General features: G+C 43.9%; 1 protein-coding gene across 1 annotated transcript in view; it reads left to right on the top strand.

Moving 5' to 3' along the window:
* The window catches only part of LOXHD1 (lipoxygenase homology PLAT domains 1), a 167540-nt gene that overhangs the window by 38957 nt on the left and 110033 nt on the right, over nt 1–18550 (top strand). Inside the window, exons 5-7 of the mRNA XM_004380881.1 lie at nt 7595–7693; nt 12647–12795; nt 16075–16198. Of these exons, the coding sequence (XP_004380938.1) occupies nt 7595–7693; nt 12647–12795; nt 16075–16198 (372 nt within the window). The remainder of the gene's footprint in view (nt 1–7594; nt 7694–12646; nt 12796–16074; nt 16199–18550) is intronic.

Raw genomic sequence — 18550 nt, forward strand, 5'->3', positions numbered from 1 at the left:
ATAAGTGTTTGATTTTTAGGAGCTCCCAGTTATCTAGTCTCTCTTCTGGTGCTTGTGCATTGTTACTTATTGTTTGTATTCTGTTTATGCCATGTATTAGGGCTCCTAGCATTCAGGGATGTACTATTATTATCTATATTTTACAGATGAAAGAAACTGAAGCACAGAGAGATTACATAATTTGCTTGTAAGTGATAAAGCCAGGATTAAACCCAGAGCCTTGAACTTAATCACTGTGTAGTATTACCCTGGAGACTTCCCTGGTAATATTATGGTAAATTTCCTTACTGTTATTTATTTATTTATGACACATGTATGTATTAAACACTACATATTTATTATAAAAATGATACTGTTTTATACTCAATTTTGTAAGCAGGTATTTTCACTCAATACTATACCATTGAATAATCTTCTAAATCATTATTTTCAATAGCTGCATAGTATTCCAGAGCCCTGGTAATGTAGTGGTTAAGAGTTCTGCTCCTAACGAAAAGGTCAGCAGTTCGAATCCACCAGCTGCTCCTTGGAAACACTGTGGGGCAGTTCTACTCTGTCCTACAAGGTCGCTATGAGTCAGAATTGACTCAATGACAACGGTTTTTTTCCTTTCTTTTTTTGGTATAGTATTCCATGAATGGATAAATAATTACCGAAACAGTCCTCTATTTTGGATATTTTTAGGTTGTTTCCAATTTTTTATTATTGGTAATGCTGTGATAGACATCCTTGTAGCTAATCTATAAACACAATTATTTCCTTAGTATAAACTAATTGTTATGCACAGGGATTGAATTGTTGGTTCAAGGAGTTTGCAAAATGTTAAGGCTTTTGACGCATACTACCCACCTGTCCCCCAGAAAGGTTGTCTGAAGTTCTAGTTCTTCCAGCAGCACGTGAGAAGTGCTGGTTTTCCCAGCCCTTGCTAACCCTTTCTGCACTATGGGAAGATAAACTCTAGCAGCGGAGCGGAGTCTGGGTTAAAAGGGAAGAATGGAGCCAAAGTCATTTCAGTGCCCAGTTGAATGGTAAGGCTCTCATGGAAAGCAGCAAGATTGGAGAACAAGGCAGACGAGTGACTGAGGGGCATGTGGACACAGCTATGCAGGGCCTGGCAATGAATTGGAGGGGGTGGGCTGAAGATGAGCTGAAAGAAGTGAAAGCCTATCTCCTCCATACTACGTTTCAACACCTGATAACATCAGGCTTACACTGAACAGTTTCTTAGAAAAATAAACTAGCTTTATATTTATCTGGGGGTGATGAATGGGGTAGTAGGGTTTTTTCTTGATTACAATCCATGAGCAACTATGAACGACTACCAGTTTACCAGTCGCTATTGAGTTGATCCCAACTCATAGCAAACCCATGTGTGTCAGAGTAGAACTGTGCTCTGTAGGGTTTTTAATGGCTGATTTTTTGGAAGTAGATTGCAGGGCTTTTCTTCTGAGGTGCCTCAGGTGGATTCAAACCACCAACCTTTCAGTTAGTAGCTGAGTGCATTAACCATTTCCACCACTCAGAGACTCCATGACTAAGTGACGTTTTAATGACATTGCATGAGCAGGCTCAGCTGAAGTCAAATCCATGGCTATGTTCAAGCACATGTTAACTGACAAATAAACAGTACAGACACCAGGAGTTCTAGAGAAAGCACGGCAGGATTGGGAGGTGGCAGTAGTTCTGACAGAAGCTGGGGTTTAAGCTAGACCTGGCAGGATGCGTGCGACAGCAATTAAAAGAGGCTTCTTGTTCAGGGCCCTTGAGTTTGAACTTGGGCTTCATCCTTTTTAACTATGTGAACTTGGTCAAGTTCCTTAACCTCCTGCTTCCATCGCCCCATCAGTAAAATGGTGACAATAATAACAATAGGGTCCATCACTCTGAGGATTAAATGAGATAATAGTTGTGGCTGGCCCATAGTAGGTCCTCAGTAAGCATTAGATGCTCTTATTATTATTTTGATAGATGGGTGTGTCTGTGAGGACAGGGAGGTTGAGGGCCTTCTAGGGAAAGCAGACACGGTCAGAGAGGTTTTGAGAGCTGGAGAGATAAAGGGAGTTGTAGGAGGAAAGCAGGAAAAGAGGGCCTGGGGTCTTGTTGCAGGAAAAAAAATCACAAAGTTTAGTAAAGCAAAAAGAAAGTTTCATTCAGCATATGTTCAAAGGCAAAAGTAGGAAAACGGACAACATGCTGCTAGAGCCATATCTGCCCAAATCCAAGGAAATTACAGAACAGACAGAAGTGGGAGAACGGACAAGCATGCTGCCACAGCCATGTCTACCCGAGTCCAAGGAACCGTTACAGAGTCATCGGCATACACTAACATGACAAATGGGCAAAAGCACTGAAAGATTTACCTTTTCACAGATTGGCTAGAAACTGTGATCCCACATTTTGAATTGTCTTTCTTAATAATCATTGGTACAGGTTTCAGTAACGACAGTCAGGAGAGTCTTCATTGGTCCAACAAATTTTCTATTCTCTAAATGCTAATGGAAAAAGAGAAGAGTGGAAAGGCTTTTGTGTTCTGTTTGAATGGTTTATGTGTAAGGTTCCCTAAAAGATATTTTCCAAGATTATCTTAGCTATTGTCTTTATACCTCAGGGCCCAGTTGATGTGTCCTTGTGAGTCCTTGTGAGCCCTTGTGAGACCAATTCCAGCTGGGTCACATAGTCTATGCTCAAGGACAGGGAATAATTATTCCAATATTATTTTCTAAATCAGTCGGTTGCCCAAGTCTTGTGTGTGTGTCCCAAAAGTTAGGAGTGTATGAAAGGAGCCCTGGAGACGCAGTGGTTAAAGCGCTCAGCTGCTCACTGAAAGGTTGGCGGTTCAAACCCACCAGCCACTCCTGGGGAGAAAGATGTGGCAGTCTTCTTCTGTAAAGATTTACAGCCTTGGAAACCCTATGAGGCAGTTCTACTCTGTCCTATAGGGTCGCTATGAGTTGGAATCGAATTGACGGCCATGGGTTTGGTTTTTTGGTTTTCAGAGGCCATGGAGACCTGTGGGAGGGTCTTGAGTAAGGAGGTGATGAAAGGGTGGGTGGGACATATGAGGTGGGAGAGATTGGGGGCAAGGAGGAGCAGATGGTCACAAGAGCCTGGATGGGCAGCAATGGGCTTCTGGACCCGAGGGTAGGCAGAGGAAAGCTTCTGGGCAGCCTGGGGGGAGGGAGAACTCCAGAGTCCTTGGCCTGGGTGGGCATTCATTGATCTGTGGCTGTATTAGTTTCCTAACACCGCCATAACAAAGTTCCTGTGGGAGCCGGCAACTGTGTAAGGTGGAAACCTCTCAGAGAAGGAAAACGCAAACATTTCCCACTAATAGAGAGTGAGAGAAAAGTGTTAAGACTGTACCCTGTCAAAGGCGGAAAACTTCCGAGACCCGGAAAAACAAGGCTGTCCCGTTGAGTTCCGGCTCTCACAGGTTTCACTGTACCACTAACTGGGTGGCTTAAACAAGAGAAGTTCATTCTCTCACAGTTCTGGAGGCCACAAGTCTGAAATCAAGGTGTCAGCAGGGCCACACTCTCTTAGAGGGCTCTAGGAGGGAGAAGCCTTTCTTTCCTCTTCTAGTTTCTGGTGGTCCCAGGTGCTCCTTGGCTGGCGGCAGCCTCACTCAGATCTCTGCCTCTGTCTTCACATGGCTGTCTTCCTTCTACATCTGTCTGAGTCTCTTCTTGTAGGCGTACCAGTCACAAGGAGATCAGGGCCAACCCTACTCCTGTATGACGCATGTTGACTTAACTAATTACAGCTGCAATGACTCTATCTCCAAATAAGACTACGTTCTGAGTTCCTAGGAGTTAGGACTTCAATATATCCTTAGGGAGGAACACAGTTCAGGACCTGGTATGCCTCACCGCCCCTCCTTGAGTCATTAAGGAGCCTTCCCTGGCTGGGAGAGAACATTCTCCCTCTTCACCCACCCCCAGGGCAGCCCCGCTGAATTTCTCTCCTCCTCCGCAGCGCCTGTGACGTCTCACGTAGACGGTCTTGGCTCTTAGAGAGCGGAAGTGAGGGGTGTCAGGGTGTGAGCCATCAGGGATTCAGTTGGGGATGGGGTACGTCAAGCCCAACCATCCTCCTTCCAACCCCTCCCCCCACCCCTCAGCTGCTAAAATAAACAAAGCCCTGTTCTAATGAAACAGGATTTGGGAAGGGATGAGGCAAGGGGATGAATCGCCTTCCATCGGTTCATTCATGATTCTGTTTCCTAAAAAAAGCCGGAACCACGTGAGCGTCTCAGAGGCTCAAACACGTTGGGTGTGGGATGGTCCCCTTTCACGCGGCAAGTGAGACAGGCTCGGTTACAGTGCATATGCTCGGCTTCTGTCCTCAGAACACGATGAGCAGCTCAGCCAGCTCAGCTATGCACGTGGCACCAGGATTTGGGGCTCACTCCAGCCCGCTCGTGGCTGTGCCTCCCCCCGCAGCCTAGGGTGGCTCTCTGGAGCTGTGTTCTGCCGCTGCTGTGTGCCGACTGTTCCAGAGAGCAGGAGAGGCCGCGGGGGCAGCCGGTGCACCTGGCGCAGGGAGGGAGGGGCTGCGAGTGCCTGCCTTTTCTGGAAGCCCACTCAGGCGGCTTCCGGATGGCCTGCGGGGACAGATTTCCTGTTTGGAGCCTTATGCTTCTGTTTGGATCCTTGTGCTTCTGCCATGGAGTCTGCAGAGGGAAGAAAGCGCAAGGCTGGCCTTGTGTATCCGCTGGGCAGGGCAAAAAGGACACAGACAGCCCTCAGCTGTGGCCTTGAGGCAGGCCGTCTGTGCAGGGACCCAGCTCAATTCTGTGTGACGCTGGAAGGCACCAGGTGGTTAGCTTATAGGCTGGGCTATATCCCTCATTGTATATTGTTTGGGACAATGCTCAAATGAATTTGGCCTTTCTGAAGTCACACTGACCTTTACTAGAGAGAGGCCACTGCCTTCAGGGTAGGGTTGCTGGGTTCAGATGTGCAGGCTCTGCACTGCACAAGTGTGAGTATGTAAGGAGATACATACCTTTCCCATCATTGTGGATTTGTGTATTTATGACAAGTATCCAACAGAGGGCAGTAAAGTGTCTTGAAGAACCGAAAACCTGTTGCCATCAAATAGATTCTGACTCATAGCGACCCTATAGGACAGACTAGAACTGCCCCATAGGGTTTCCAAGGAGCAGCTGGTGAATTTGAACTGCCAGCCTTTTGGTTAGCAGCTGAGCTCTTAACCACTGTGCCACCCGGGCTTTGTTTTGAGGAAGGGATTCCTTTTGGCGTGTGTGCGTGCGTGCTTTAGGTGAAAGTTTACAGAGCAAATTAGTTTCTCATTAAACAATTAATACACAAATTGTTTTGTGACATTGGCTGCCAACCCTGCAATGTGTCAACACTTTCCCTTTGTCCACCCTGGGTTCCTAGTTTCCATGTTTCCAGTTCTCCTGTCCCTTCCTGCCTTCTCGTCTTTGCTTTTGGGCTGGTGTGCCCATTTAGTCTCATATACATGATTAACTACGAAGCACATTCCTCACGTGTGTTATTGTTTGTTTTATAAAAACCCATTGCTGTCAAGCATATCTGATTCATAATGACCCTATAGGACAGAGTAGAACTGCCCCATAGGGTTTCCAAGGAGCAGCTGGTGGATTCAAACTGCTGACCTCTTGGTTAGCAGCCTGAGCTCTTAACCACTGCGCCACCAGGGCTCCTTTTGTTTTATAGATCTGTCTAATCTTTCGCTGAAGGGTGAACTTTGGGAATGACTTCGGTACTGAGTTAAAAGGGTGTCCGGGGGCCATACTCTCACGGGGGAGGGGGATTCCTTTTTTAAAATTTGCACAAAGGCACCATATGGGCCAATAGCATTGCCGTTTTTAGTTGTCGTGGAATTGATTCCGACTCACGGTGACCCCACGTGTGCAGAGTAGAACTGCACTCCATAGGATTTTTAAGGCTGTGACCTTTTGGAAGCAGATTGCCAGGCCTGTCTTTCAAGGCTCCTCTGGGTGGCGCCTCGGCCAACCTTTCAGCTGGTAGTCATGCACTTCTTGCACCACTTTGCTGAAAGGACAGAGGGACACCCGTTCTAGAGAGATTTTCATAACAGATAATACACCAAGCGGGTAAACTGCAAACCAGTCTAGAGGTGGCTTGGGCAACAATTCTCATAATTCATCCCCAGACCCTGTTTCTCCTGCGCTTGCTCAAGAAGGAGAATAAACTCTTTGCTACCCTCTCCCCAACTTGACCTTCCCCTCTCTTCCCATCCCAGCTTCTTGCTCACTCTCAGCCAGGCTATGAGCTGAAGGCACAACACCTAAGATCGCAAAACTGGAGGTGGGCAGGGGAGCTGGGACTCTGGCTATCCAAATCTAATTTTTAACAGTTTCACATATTGGGCATAGAAATCTATAAAAAAGAATCCTGCTACATAAAAAAAAAAAAAAAGAAAGAAAGAAAGCTACTGTACGTAGGGAGGGTTGTCTTAGCCCTTGGAGTTGTTGGCCAGGCCAAACCAAACCAAACCCACTGCTGTCACATCATAGCGACTCTATAGGACAGAGTAGAACTGCCTCATAGGGTTTCCAAGGAGCGGCTGGTGGATTTGAACTGCTGACCTTTGGTTAGCAGCCAAGCTCTTAACCACTACACCAGAGTTGTTGGCGTCCTCCCCAAAATCCGGAAAAGTCTCCCTTCCCTGACCACACATACCAACGCCTGCCCTTTTTTCCCCTCTCTAAGGCAGGCTCCACATGGGGAGAGCTGGGCAGGGCTCAACGTGTTGTCAAGTTGACATTGAGCCCCTTCCCACTGGAGGCCACAGCCAAGACTGAGGCATTTGGGAGCTACAGAGAATGAACTTCTGCTCAATGATTGGAGCAAAGATACAGGAAGCATGTGCAGGTCTTTTAAAGAAGACGTAACCACTAAGCATATATTTGCTGGCCATTATCAATGCCTCTAGTTTTTGCATTGGTTATGGCCTTGACAATTTACATATAAATTTGATTTTCATCTGCAGAATCCAATTTTCCCAGTGAATTTCTACACTGTGGCTGCAGCGTGGAGAATGGATCGGAGAGGGCAGAGTAGATGCAGGGAATTCAGAGGCTATTTCAGTAATGCCTGGGAAATAAGCTGGTGGGTTGGTTCAGGGTGGCACCTTGGATGTGGGCTGATTCATGTATCCCAAGGCAACACGTTAGTAGATGAAAACAGAAAGTCCCCTCTACCTGTGATTTATGCCAGACATACAGTTTAACAATGACCATTTGGAGCTAGTGTCAGGTGACTGGTTTCTTGCTCTGTTATTGACAGTAAAAAAAACAAACCAAACCCATTGCTGTCAAGTGGATTCCAACTTATAGTGACCCTATAGGACAGAATAGAACTGCCCGATAGGGTTTCCAAGGAGAGGCTGGTGGCTTTGAACTGTTGACCTTTTGGTTGGCAGGCAAGCTCTTAACCACTGCACCACCAGGACAGTAGTGGTGATAAATTCATGCATTACTGGAAGGAAGAGTGGACAGTGTGGTAGCTACTTTGGGACATCCATTGTTCTCTCCTCAGGATCCTTAATGAGCTGAGGTTTCCTCTGTCCTCATTCCCAGGTAACAAGTATGAAGTCAAGGTGTACACTGGTGAAGTAATTGGTGCAGGGACAGATGCTGACGTCTTCATCAATATCTTTGGAGAGTATGGAGATACAGGTAATGGGTTTAAAATCCTTTCTCCACAAGCCATGCCCAGCACTGTTTCTTAGAAGAGTTGTTTCCTGCAATCCATGCAGAGATGAGAGGGTCTGGTAAGCGGCTCAAGCTCATGAAAAAAGTCAGTGTTTTGGACCTGAAAGGGGCAGCAGAAAAGGAAAGACTATGTTGAGCCTGATGAAATCATCGGAGGAGGAAGTCACCTTGGGGACCCTTCTGTTGAGCATCTCTCCTCTTCTTTGATGTGGTTTGTCATAGCCTGTCCTGGGCATTAGGGTACTCATTTTGTGTTGTAAACATATGTGTGTGATGTGTTTTCCAAATAAGGTATGCTTGGTTTGGGGGTTGATTAAAATTGTCCGCATTCCTAGACTGTGAACAGACCTAGGCTCTACAACCCCAGGGAACTCATTCTCACTTACTCTCTTCATCTTCCCCAGCTCCACGCCCATCTTGAGTTATATTTTCAGAAGTGGCTGCACAAGGCCAGATTCAATGCAGTGCTTTGGGGCAGGTCAGAATGGGGCTGAGGATAGAATTAAACTTGACCTCACAGGTGAGGCAGGAACTGAGGGCACAGACAGAGCTGCAGCTATTGAGCGGAAGTTTAGGCCTGCAGAACTGAGAAAGAAGATTTTCTCCTGTTTCTACCAATTTAGTGGACTGACATAGGAGTCAGAAAAGCTACAGACGCCTATGAATTTTGTACACAATATATTAAAGAATTCAAAATGCATTGTTGATCTTCTAAGAAAGAAAGAGAAATCCCTAGGTGCCATAAATGAAGAGGGAAATAAAAACTCTGAATTGATGCCGTGGCTCTTGGAAAGAGGAACTTTCATGCCCAGTGATTTAGAGGATGGGTTTTCATACCCATTTGGGGTCAGACGATGAAGCTCTGGCCCTGCATGAGGCAGGAGATTCATAATTAGAATCTGGAATAAAGCCAGGAACCCTGAGGGCTACATATTCAATGAAAAGATAAAGCAGGAAAAATATGCTCTTTACTATAGTAAACTAATCTCTGCAAGGTCTCTAGATTAAAAAAGATATATTGAAAATTGATGCCTTGAGCCTACACCACATGTAAGCCTGAAGTCTGATTTTACACTACAAGTGTGATTTGGAAACCCCCATACAGAGACTGGTTCCCTTGGTTGCTTGGCAGAAGCATTTGCAAGACTACATCTTACATGATGTACATGAGATTCCCACAGGTAAAGTACTGGAGATGAGTTCACCTTCTAAAACTACAAAACAGGCAAAGACTTAATACACCATGACCAAGCACCAGTATACACAACAAACAATAAGATTAAATCCCCCAGAATTTCAGTATTCCTGAATGGAGTAATCTGAGAAAGGCTGTAAGTATATTTAAACTGACGAAAGACATGAAAGAAACTTTTGAAGAAAATAAGGCACAGTGGAAAATATAGTGAATTTGGGAAAACAAACAAACGAACAGAATTACAGGAAATGAAAAATACAGTTAGTAAAGATAAATACTTAATAGATGAACAGCAGAACTAGAAACAATTAAATAGAGAACTAATAAACCGTGAGATAAATATAAGCAAATTACTCAGATGTAGCACAAAGAGGTAAAAGGTGGGAAAATACAAATGAGAGGTTATGAGACATGGAGGAGAGAATCAGAAGTTCCGACAGATGTTGAACAGAAGTTGCTGAAACAGAAAATATGGAGAATAGGCGAGAGGAAATATTCAAAGAGATAATGGCTGAATCTTTTTCAGAATTGACCAAAGGTATGAATAGATGTTGAACAGAAGTTCCTGAAACAGAAAATATGGAGAATAGGCGAGAGGAAATATTCAAAGAGATAATGGCTGAATCTTTTTCAGAATTGACCAAAGGTATGAATCCTCAGATTGAAGAAGCAAAATATGCCATTGAACAGGATGAATAAAAATAAATCTTTATTTAGATAAATTGTGGTGAAACCAAAGGCAAACAAAAAAATCTTTTTAAGTACCCATATTTGGCAGATTACCTTCTTTAAAAATAATAATTAGAGTGATAGCTGTGATGGTTAAGGCTGTGTGTCAACTTGGCTGGGCCATTATTCTCAGTGGTTCGGCAGTTATGATATAGTTTGGCAGCTATGTAATGATGAAATCACTTCTATGATGAGATCTACTATGAGCAGCCAGTCAGTTGAAAGGGAATTTCCTTGGGGGTGTGGCCTTTATCCAATATATATGGACTTTCTGGCAAACTTTGCTGACTTTTACTCTGCTCTGAATCCTGCATTCATCATGTGACCTCCAGTTCTTGAGATTTGAGCCAGTAGCCTGCCATCTTACCTGCCGATTTTGGGCTTGTTACCCCTGCAGCCACGTGAGTCAGGAGGAGCCTCCAGCCTGTTGCTTGACCCAAGAACTTGGGACTTGCCAGCCTCTACAACTGCATGAGTCATTTCCTTGATATAAATCTCTCTCTATACATATATATAAACACGCTTCATCGGTTTTTCTTCTCTGGAGAACCCAGTCTAAGACATTAGCAGATTTCTATCATCAGCTTATAGAGGCCATGAGTCCATCAATAATATCGTCAACGTCCTGAACAAGACTATGTATCTACCTAGAATTCTATACGCAGCTAGGTTATCATTCCAGAGCAAGGGAAAAATCAATGCATTTCCATGCAAAGAGAAATAGGGTTTACCAAATAGACCCATGCTTAAACAACCACTAAATTATATACTTTAAGAAAACGAGAATTGTACCCAGAAGAAAGGAGTGAATTGTAAGAAACAAAGGTGAGCAAAAAGAAAGGAAAAAAAAAAAAAGATAACTGTGACAAATCTAAGTAAGCATTGATTATAAAAATTAATAATAATGATTAATTTCAAGATGGCCCCCTGACACTAGATAACAATAATCTTTGAGAAGGAAAGTGGATAATGAGAGTTAAAACTTTCTAAGGTCCTTGGTCCCAGCCCACCCCCCCCACAACATACACTCCCAGGACAGTAGAGATATTCATTAACTTTAGACTTTAATAAGCCAATTATGCATATTAAAATTGTGAAAGTAATCACCCAAATTGGAAACATATAACTTCTAAACCAGTAGAGGAATAAAAGGGAATAAAGAAAAAAAATCCAATAAAAGGCAGGAAATAAGGAAAGAGAAGTAAAGAAAATGCATGGTAAATAGCAAAAAGTAAGAACAACAGAAATAAATTATAATATGTCAATAATCACAATAAATAGAAATAAACTAAACTCATCAGTTAAAAGATAGATGTTATCATATTAAATGAAAAGAAATAAAACCCAGCTTAAAAATGTGATACAAAATGGCTAATAATAAACAGGATGGAATAAAGTATACCAGGAAAATACCAACATCAAGAAAGAAGCTGGCATAGCTATATTACTATCTGTCAAATTAAACTTAAAGGCAAAAACTTTATTAGAAATAAAAGTACATTACACAACGACAAAAGGAACAACAATTAACCTGGAAGATATAACAATTCTGAACTTGTATACATCTAACAATGTAGTCCTAAAATATGTGAAACAAAAAAGAACAGAATTCTTGGGAGAAACTTGACAAATACATAATCATAGTGGGAGATTTTAATACAACATTCTCAATAATTGATAAGTCAAATGGACAAAAATTTAGTATGGGAGTAGAAGATTTTAACTCCACAGTTAATAAGCTTGATCTAATGGAAGTATATAGATTCCTACATCCAGCTGGCAGAGAATACACATTCTTTTCAAGTATATGATGGAAAGTTAGTAAAAATTGACTACATACTAGGTCACAAGGCAGCCTTAACAAGCTCAAATGAATCAATAACATACCGACAACCTTTTAAATCATAAGCCAATGATATTAGAAGAAACCCTAACCTCCCCCTCACCATTTAGAAATTCGAAAGCACATTTTCAAGTAATTAATTGAGGAAGAAATTATAATGTGAATAATCTGGTAACACACATTATATACTACTACTACCATAGTGTTTTCAATCACCTCATACGCATGCAAAAGCTAGACAGTGAAAAAGGAAGACTGAAGAAGAACCAATACATTTAAATTATGGTGTTGATGAAGAATCCTGAATATACCAGGGGCTACCAGAAGAGCGAACAAATCTGTCTTAGAAGAAGTACAGCCAGAATGCTCCTTAGAAGAAAGGATAGCGAGATTTTGTCTTGCTTACTTTGGACATGTTATCAGGAGGGACCAATCCCTAGAGAAGAACATCATGCTTGGTAAAGTAGATGGTGAGCGAAGAAGAGGAAGACCCTCAAAGAGATGGATTGACACAGTGGCAACAACAGCGGGCTCAAACATACGTACAGTTGTGAGGATGGCACACGACCAGGCAACCTTTTGTTCTGTTATACGTGGAGTCACCATGAGTCGGAACCAACTCGACGGCACCTAGCAACATAAATATAACAGCTACTTGTTGTTAGTTGCCATCCAGTCCATTCCAACTCACGGCAGCCCCATATGTGCAGAGTAGAACTGCTCCATAGGGTTTTCAAAGCTGTGACCTTTTGGAAGCAGATCGCCAGACCTGTCTTCCGAGGTACCTCTGGATAGGTTTGAACCGCCAACCTTTTGGTCAGTAGTTGAGTGCTTAACCGTTTGTGCCACTATAATAACCTAGAACATCATTTATCTGGGGGAAACACACAGAGACAAGAGTAGCAGCATGTGTGCAGGGCCTTGTTTGCTGTCACATTCTGGTGCATCCCAGAAGTATCTTGCGGGACAAGACCATAGACTCAGGAGAGGGACCTTGGCCCTTCGGCCTGAGGTTTTTAAGTTGCATGATTGGAGAAGCATTAGCCCCTTCCCTGGCATTATCAGTGGTTGGGGTCCAATAAGACTTGGGGTTGCTTCTTTATCCTCTGCTCATCTCATTTGTAATTTTCTTGTGTGTCTGTGCATACAGGAGAGCGTAGGTTGGAAAATGAAAAGGACAACTTTGAAAAGGGAGCTGAAGACAAGTTCATACTGGATTCCCCAGATCTGGGGCAGCTGATGAAGATCAATATTGGCCACAACAACAAGGGGGGGTCGGCAGGCTGGTTCCTGTCCAAGGTGGGTTCAGCTGCCTGTCTGTGGGCCCTGTGGCCTGGGAGGAGGCGATTCTGACTCTTTAGAGAGTTATGTTTCAGCTCCAACTTCTCTCCCTAGGCCTATCTGCCTTTACTCTTCTATCTCAGCCCCTTGGACAATCATGTTGCCCTCCTCATAGCCGTAAGACTTTGCTCATGTTGTCATCTTCCTAGAACGTCCAGTTTGCTCATCCCAACCTGGCAGGGCCTAATCGTCCTTCAAGGCTCCACCATGAAGTTTCCCTGACTCTGGCCCACTAGGACCTCTTCCTCCCAAGTGCTTACCATATTTTTACGCAAATAGCGTGCGTCTTCTAGGTTTGTTTACCAACCTTGCTGTCCCCCCCAGGAGGTGTATTTGTAAGCATGCTAAAAAAATTGGCATATTGCACTTAGGAAAATACCTCGCAGGTGGGAGGGGGAAGACATGGTTGGCAAACAAAGGTAGAAGGCACACATTATTTTCGTAAAAATATGGTACTTACTATCCCCTATAGCAAACTTACTACCTGTAATTTTAAACCTATAGCAGAAACTTAAAATGGGGCTAAGGTACTGCAATAGGTAGATTCACTGAGAAGAGTAAGGGGGAGTCAGAAGAGATATAAAGAGCAGAAGGAATATTAAAATTCAAAGAAGTGTGAGGCCATTTAGAAAATGAGCAACCAGCCCTTAGCATATATTTCCCTAGATCTCGAAGACATCAGCATATTTTTTTTTCATCACAGAATGATAACAAAAGGTTAATATGTGATATATTTTGCAAGATATTCTTGAAAAAATGTTTTTAAACAGTCTTATTGCTTAAATGGACGCTCCTCTGTCGTTGCCAACATTCTCAACACTGTGGCTCTCTCATCCTCCAACTTACTACCTCTTGATCAGATGTTGGCTGCTGCACCTGAAGACATCTTATCTGTGTTCCAGGCAGAAGAGAGAGGAAGACCAGAGAGTATAAAGACGTTTTTCTGGGAAGGCTTGCCTTACATTGAGAGAAGCAAAGCCCTCCCTTGAGCTTCTGCCTACATTTCATTGGCCAGAAATGTATCATGTGGTCACCCTAGCTGTAGTGGAAACTGGGAAATCAAGTGCTTAGCTTTCCAGTCTTTATAGTAGAAGTAGGCTGGGGGAGAAGATAATTGAGAAAGGGTGTTGAATGAGCAGCCTAGAGTGTCTGCCACATTTCTCTCCATAACTAGCCTGAAAGTCCCAGTGCTTGGGATGGGGCTGGGCTCTGAATCAAAGAGGTGATGAATGGCCAATGTTCCTTTGGAGAGGAGGAGGCTTGCCTGGCCCTAAGAATAACCACCTTGGTGTTGAACAGAGACCCAGGAGGGTGCCAGGACTATCTGATTTGAGAAGACATGGGGCAGGAGTCCAGATCCCAGATACCTGACACATAAGCCTGTCTTCAGGTGGTTTTTTACTCAACTGGGTAGAGGAGAGAGAGGAGGCAGGCAGGTTTTATGACTTCAGCCAGCATGGGCACAGAGAAGGTAGCTTGAAGCCCAATTCCTTCACTGTGGAAAGCAGGTAGTCTGAATGAGAACACAGGCTTAGCGGAAAGAGCTGCAAAGGGCACCTGAGGGCATGGGTGCAGTCCTGCAGTTCCGCACCTCGGGTAAATTACCGGCTTCTTGAGCTCAGGCTCCTTCCTGGTCACATGGGACGCACTCACCTACTGTGCTCTTAGGGAGGCTTCATGAAAGAGGTGGGTTCCCCTGCCAGAACATGTCCTTCTGTCACCTTCACACTTGGAGGGCCGCTTGGCATGGTGTGAAATCTATGGGTGAGGATACTTTTCCTTTACTACTTTGTAAACATTGTTCTGTTGCCTTCTGAAATTTGATATTGAGGCCAACCTGACTTTTGTTTCTTTCAGGGTAATCTATTATTTTCTACCAGGATGTTTGCAGGATTTTTTTCTTTATATTTATTATTAAAAAATCTGTCAGACAGCACCTAGGGGTAGGACCTAACGTCGTTTATTCTTCTTTTCTTCCTTCCTCCTCTCTCCCCTTCCTTTCTTCCTTTCTGTTGTTTTTGCTTTTATTTTCTCTGGAACACAATGAGCCTTTTCTATCTGGTACATGCTGTCGTTGCTGTGTGTCGTCAAGTAGAACTGTCTCGTAGGGTTTCCTAGGCTGTAATCTTTACAGAAGCAGACTGCCACATCCTTCTCCCGTGGAGCGGCTGGTGGGTTCAAATTTACTTACATACTTATTTTTAATTATTTAATTGATTGATCGCTCAGATTAACTTCTCGACTCTGGTCGGGAACTTTCATCAGGTGCCAAGCTGATACTAGACCCTTTATTTATCACATCTCTTTAGCTTTTTAGAGCCTTGGTGGCACAGTGATTAGGAGCTCAGCTGCTAACCAAAAGGTCAGCAGTTTGAATCCACCAGCCGCTCCTTGGAAACCCTATGGGGCAGTTCTACTCTGTTCTACAGGGTCGCTAGGAGTTGGAATTGACTCAAGAGCAATGAGTTTGGTGTGTTTTGTTTTTTGGCTTTAAGCTTTGAGGGTGGGTATTTCTTGCTCTTGAAACCCTGGGTGCTCATTAGTCTGTGAACAGTATCAGGCAAGAGTGCTGAGTTACTAGCAGAATTGACAGCTTATCTGAGAAACTAAGCATTTTCCTTCATCTCCTCGCCTTCCCAACTCCGTGCGAGTCAGAGGAAGGGGCCTATGAGGCAGATTGCAGCCTGGCTCAGACGCTTGGCAAGGACTCTCCAACCCCTCGCCACAACCCTGGGAGATGAAAGACGCAGAGAAATGGAGGATAGTTCCTCCTTCCTGTGCAGATAAGGCTGGATTTCCCTGGCAGAACCTCTACCCCTTCCCCCCAAGGCAGTGTCACAGTGGTCCCCACACACTCAGCTTTAAAAGTGCAGAAACTACTAGATTCTGATCTCTGTACACTTGCCTATTCTAGGTATTTCATATTAGCGAGATCATACAATATTTGTCCTTTTGTGATTGTCTTATTTTGCTCAGCATATCCTTGCTTTCAATTTTGAACTATCTGCAGCAGCAGTGGGGAGTAGTGGCTCCACCATTCAAATAGAAGGCAGGTATCAGTCATCCCTATATGACTTTTAATGCTTTGTGGGGTTTTCCTGCTAACAGGTACGTCCTTGTGATAAACATGAGTGTGTATTCTGAGAGGACACTCAAGTGATGGAGGGATTGGATTCGATCACCAGGTGTGCCCTCAATGACACTCAACAAGATTCCTTTCTCTCTTCCCCTTCTCAGATTGTCGTTGAAGATATTCGAAACAAAAAAAAATATGATTTCCCTCTTAACCGCTGGCTGGCCTTGGATGAAGATGATGGCAAAATCCAAAGGGATATCTTAGTGGGTGGAGTGGAGACCACAGGTAGAATAGAAGAAAGGGGAAGATGAATTGACTAGTATTTCTGCTGAGGGTCACTGTTCTCATCTGTGGACCTGGAGGCCCAAGATCAAGCTGCAGTCAGCAGTGTCTGCACATAACATTCTCCCTGCTCCTGAAAATGTCCTTTTCCTCTGTACTCGGCGTGGGGCTCTGCTGATGTCAGGGGAGATGGAGAAATCTCCCTGAACAGATGTTAACTGCCGGGGGCAAAAGATGTTATCCATAGGATGAAATGAGCCCTGAACCATATGTGAACTCCTGATAAGTGTGGACATTTATGAGGACATTGATCTACTCTTAACTCTCCCTAATATTGAGCATTATTATATGTCAGGCCCTCTCCTAGGCACCTAACCCACTGCATCTCCTTTATTCCTCACAACAACTCTATAATGTAGGAATTGTTGTCCCATTTCACAGATGAGAAAAGTGAGACACATAGAAGTTAAGAGAACTGTCCAAGATCACCCAGCTAGTAAGTGACCGATCCAGGATTTGCTCTGCCTCCTATGCTGTTGTTGTGTGCCATCGAGTTGATTCTGACTCATAGCAACCCTGTAGAGCTCTATGGCATTCCATTGAAAACCTCCAACTCAGTGTGCAGACATGGTCTTGGATGCTCCAGAAAATCAGCTGTGATGTGGAGCCCATCTGAGAATGTACTCTGCTGCAGAACCTCCCGTGGCTCACTTCTGCATAGAGATAAATCCCCTTTGGCCCAAATTATATAGTGTAATATTCAAATCCCTCCACAATTTGGACCCAGCTCACCAGATCAGCACCTTTCCAACACCCTTTCTCCCATGGCTTCCACACACTCTTCATCTCCCTCTACCGCATCTGCACACCTTCCACTCTTTTCTGTATCCACAGCCCTTCTGCTCTCCCCCAGTGCTCCCCCTTGCTGCCTTGTCCCCTCCCCTGGCTGCTCACTGTACTCTTTCCCTTCCTTTATCCTGGGAACATGCTTTCTCCTCGGCTTGTGATTCCATTTTTCTTCTTTCTACTTCTCAAATTCCTGCTTTCTGTCACTTCCTCTGAGCCCTCCCCTACCTTCTCTTTTCAGTTGCTGTTGAGGCAACTCTGACTCATAGGGACCCCATGCATGTCAGAGTAGAGATGTGCTCTACATGGTTTCCTTTTTTAATAATTCATTTCATTTTTGTTGTTGTTGAGAATCTACATAGCAGAACGGACACCAATACAACACTTTCTACGTGTACAATGTGGTGATATTGATTACATTCTTTGAGTTGTGCAACCATTCTCACCCTTCTTTTCCAAAGTGTTCCTCCCCCATTAACAAACTCACTGCCCCTTAAGGTTCCTATCTAATCTTTCGAGTTGCTGTTGTCAATTTGATCCCATACAGATAGATCTTAAAAGAGCACAATGCTCAAGGCAGACATTCTTTACAAGTTAAGTTAAACTATTGTTTGGTTTTAAGAAGACTTCAGGGGATATTTTTGGTTTAAGGTTTAAAGATTATCTCAGGGCAATAGTTTCAGGGGTTCATCCATCCTCTATGGCTCCAGAAAGTCTGTATTCCACCCCATAGGGTTTTCAATGGCTGATTTGGGGGAAGTACATCACCAGGCCTTTCTTCTAAGGTGCCTCTGGGTGGACTCCAACGTCTAACCTTTTGGATAACAGCTGAGCACATTAACCGTTTATACCATGTAGGGACTCCCCACCTCCTCTAGTCAGGGTCATTTTTCCCTTCTTTTGTTCAGGCACTTCGGCTGACGTTTATTGCTATGTTTATGGGACTAACTGCTCCTCTCTTCCAGCACTTTTCAACTTCAGCATGTGGCATCTCTGCCTGGCCTGATCCTTGTGAGGTTTGTCATATTTGTAACTAAAGTTTAAAAGTTATTTACTGAAAAATATATACTAGAATAGATGTAATATGATCCCTTTGGCCATGTTACCATTACTGGCCTCTCAGTGGTGGAAGAAGAGGAGACATGGCAGTTAGCGGCTGGGAATTGCTTAGAACCCAGACCACGGGGGAGTGTCCATGTGAGAACACCTTCCATCCATGTGTCTCAGGAAAGTAAAGCTTGAGACCCACTGTTACTGAGCAGTGGCCATTCCTTTTTATCTTCATATTCTCCTTAAAGCATGGCATATAGTAAGCACTTAATAAATGCTGGTTGAACAAAAGAAGGTAGAAATGTATGCATCCATGTAGTTGCCTGTGCGATCTCCCAAACAAGTTTGGGATTTTATTTCTCTGGGGTATGGGTTGGAGGGTATGGGGATGAGGGTATGGGTTGGAGGGTATGGGGATGAGGGTATGGGTTGGAGGGTATGGGGATGAGGGTATGGGTT

This window comes from Trichechus manatus, unplaced genomic scaffold, assembly GCF_000243295.1.
Source record: "Trichechus manatus latirostris isolate Lorelei unplaced genomic scaffold, TriManLat1.0 scaffold00078, whole genome shotgun sequence".
Classification (NCBI taxonomy): domain Eukaryota; kingdom Metazoa; phylum Chordata; class Mammalia; order Sirenia; family Trichechidae; genus Trichechus; species Trichechus manatus.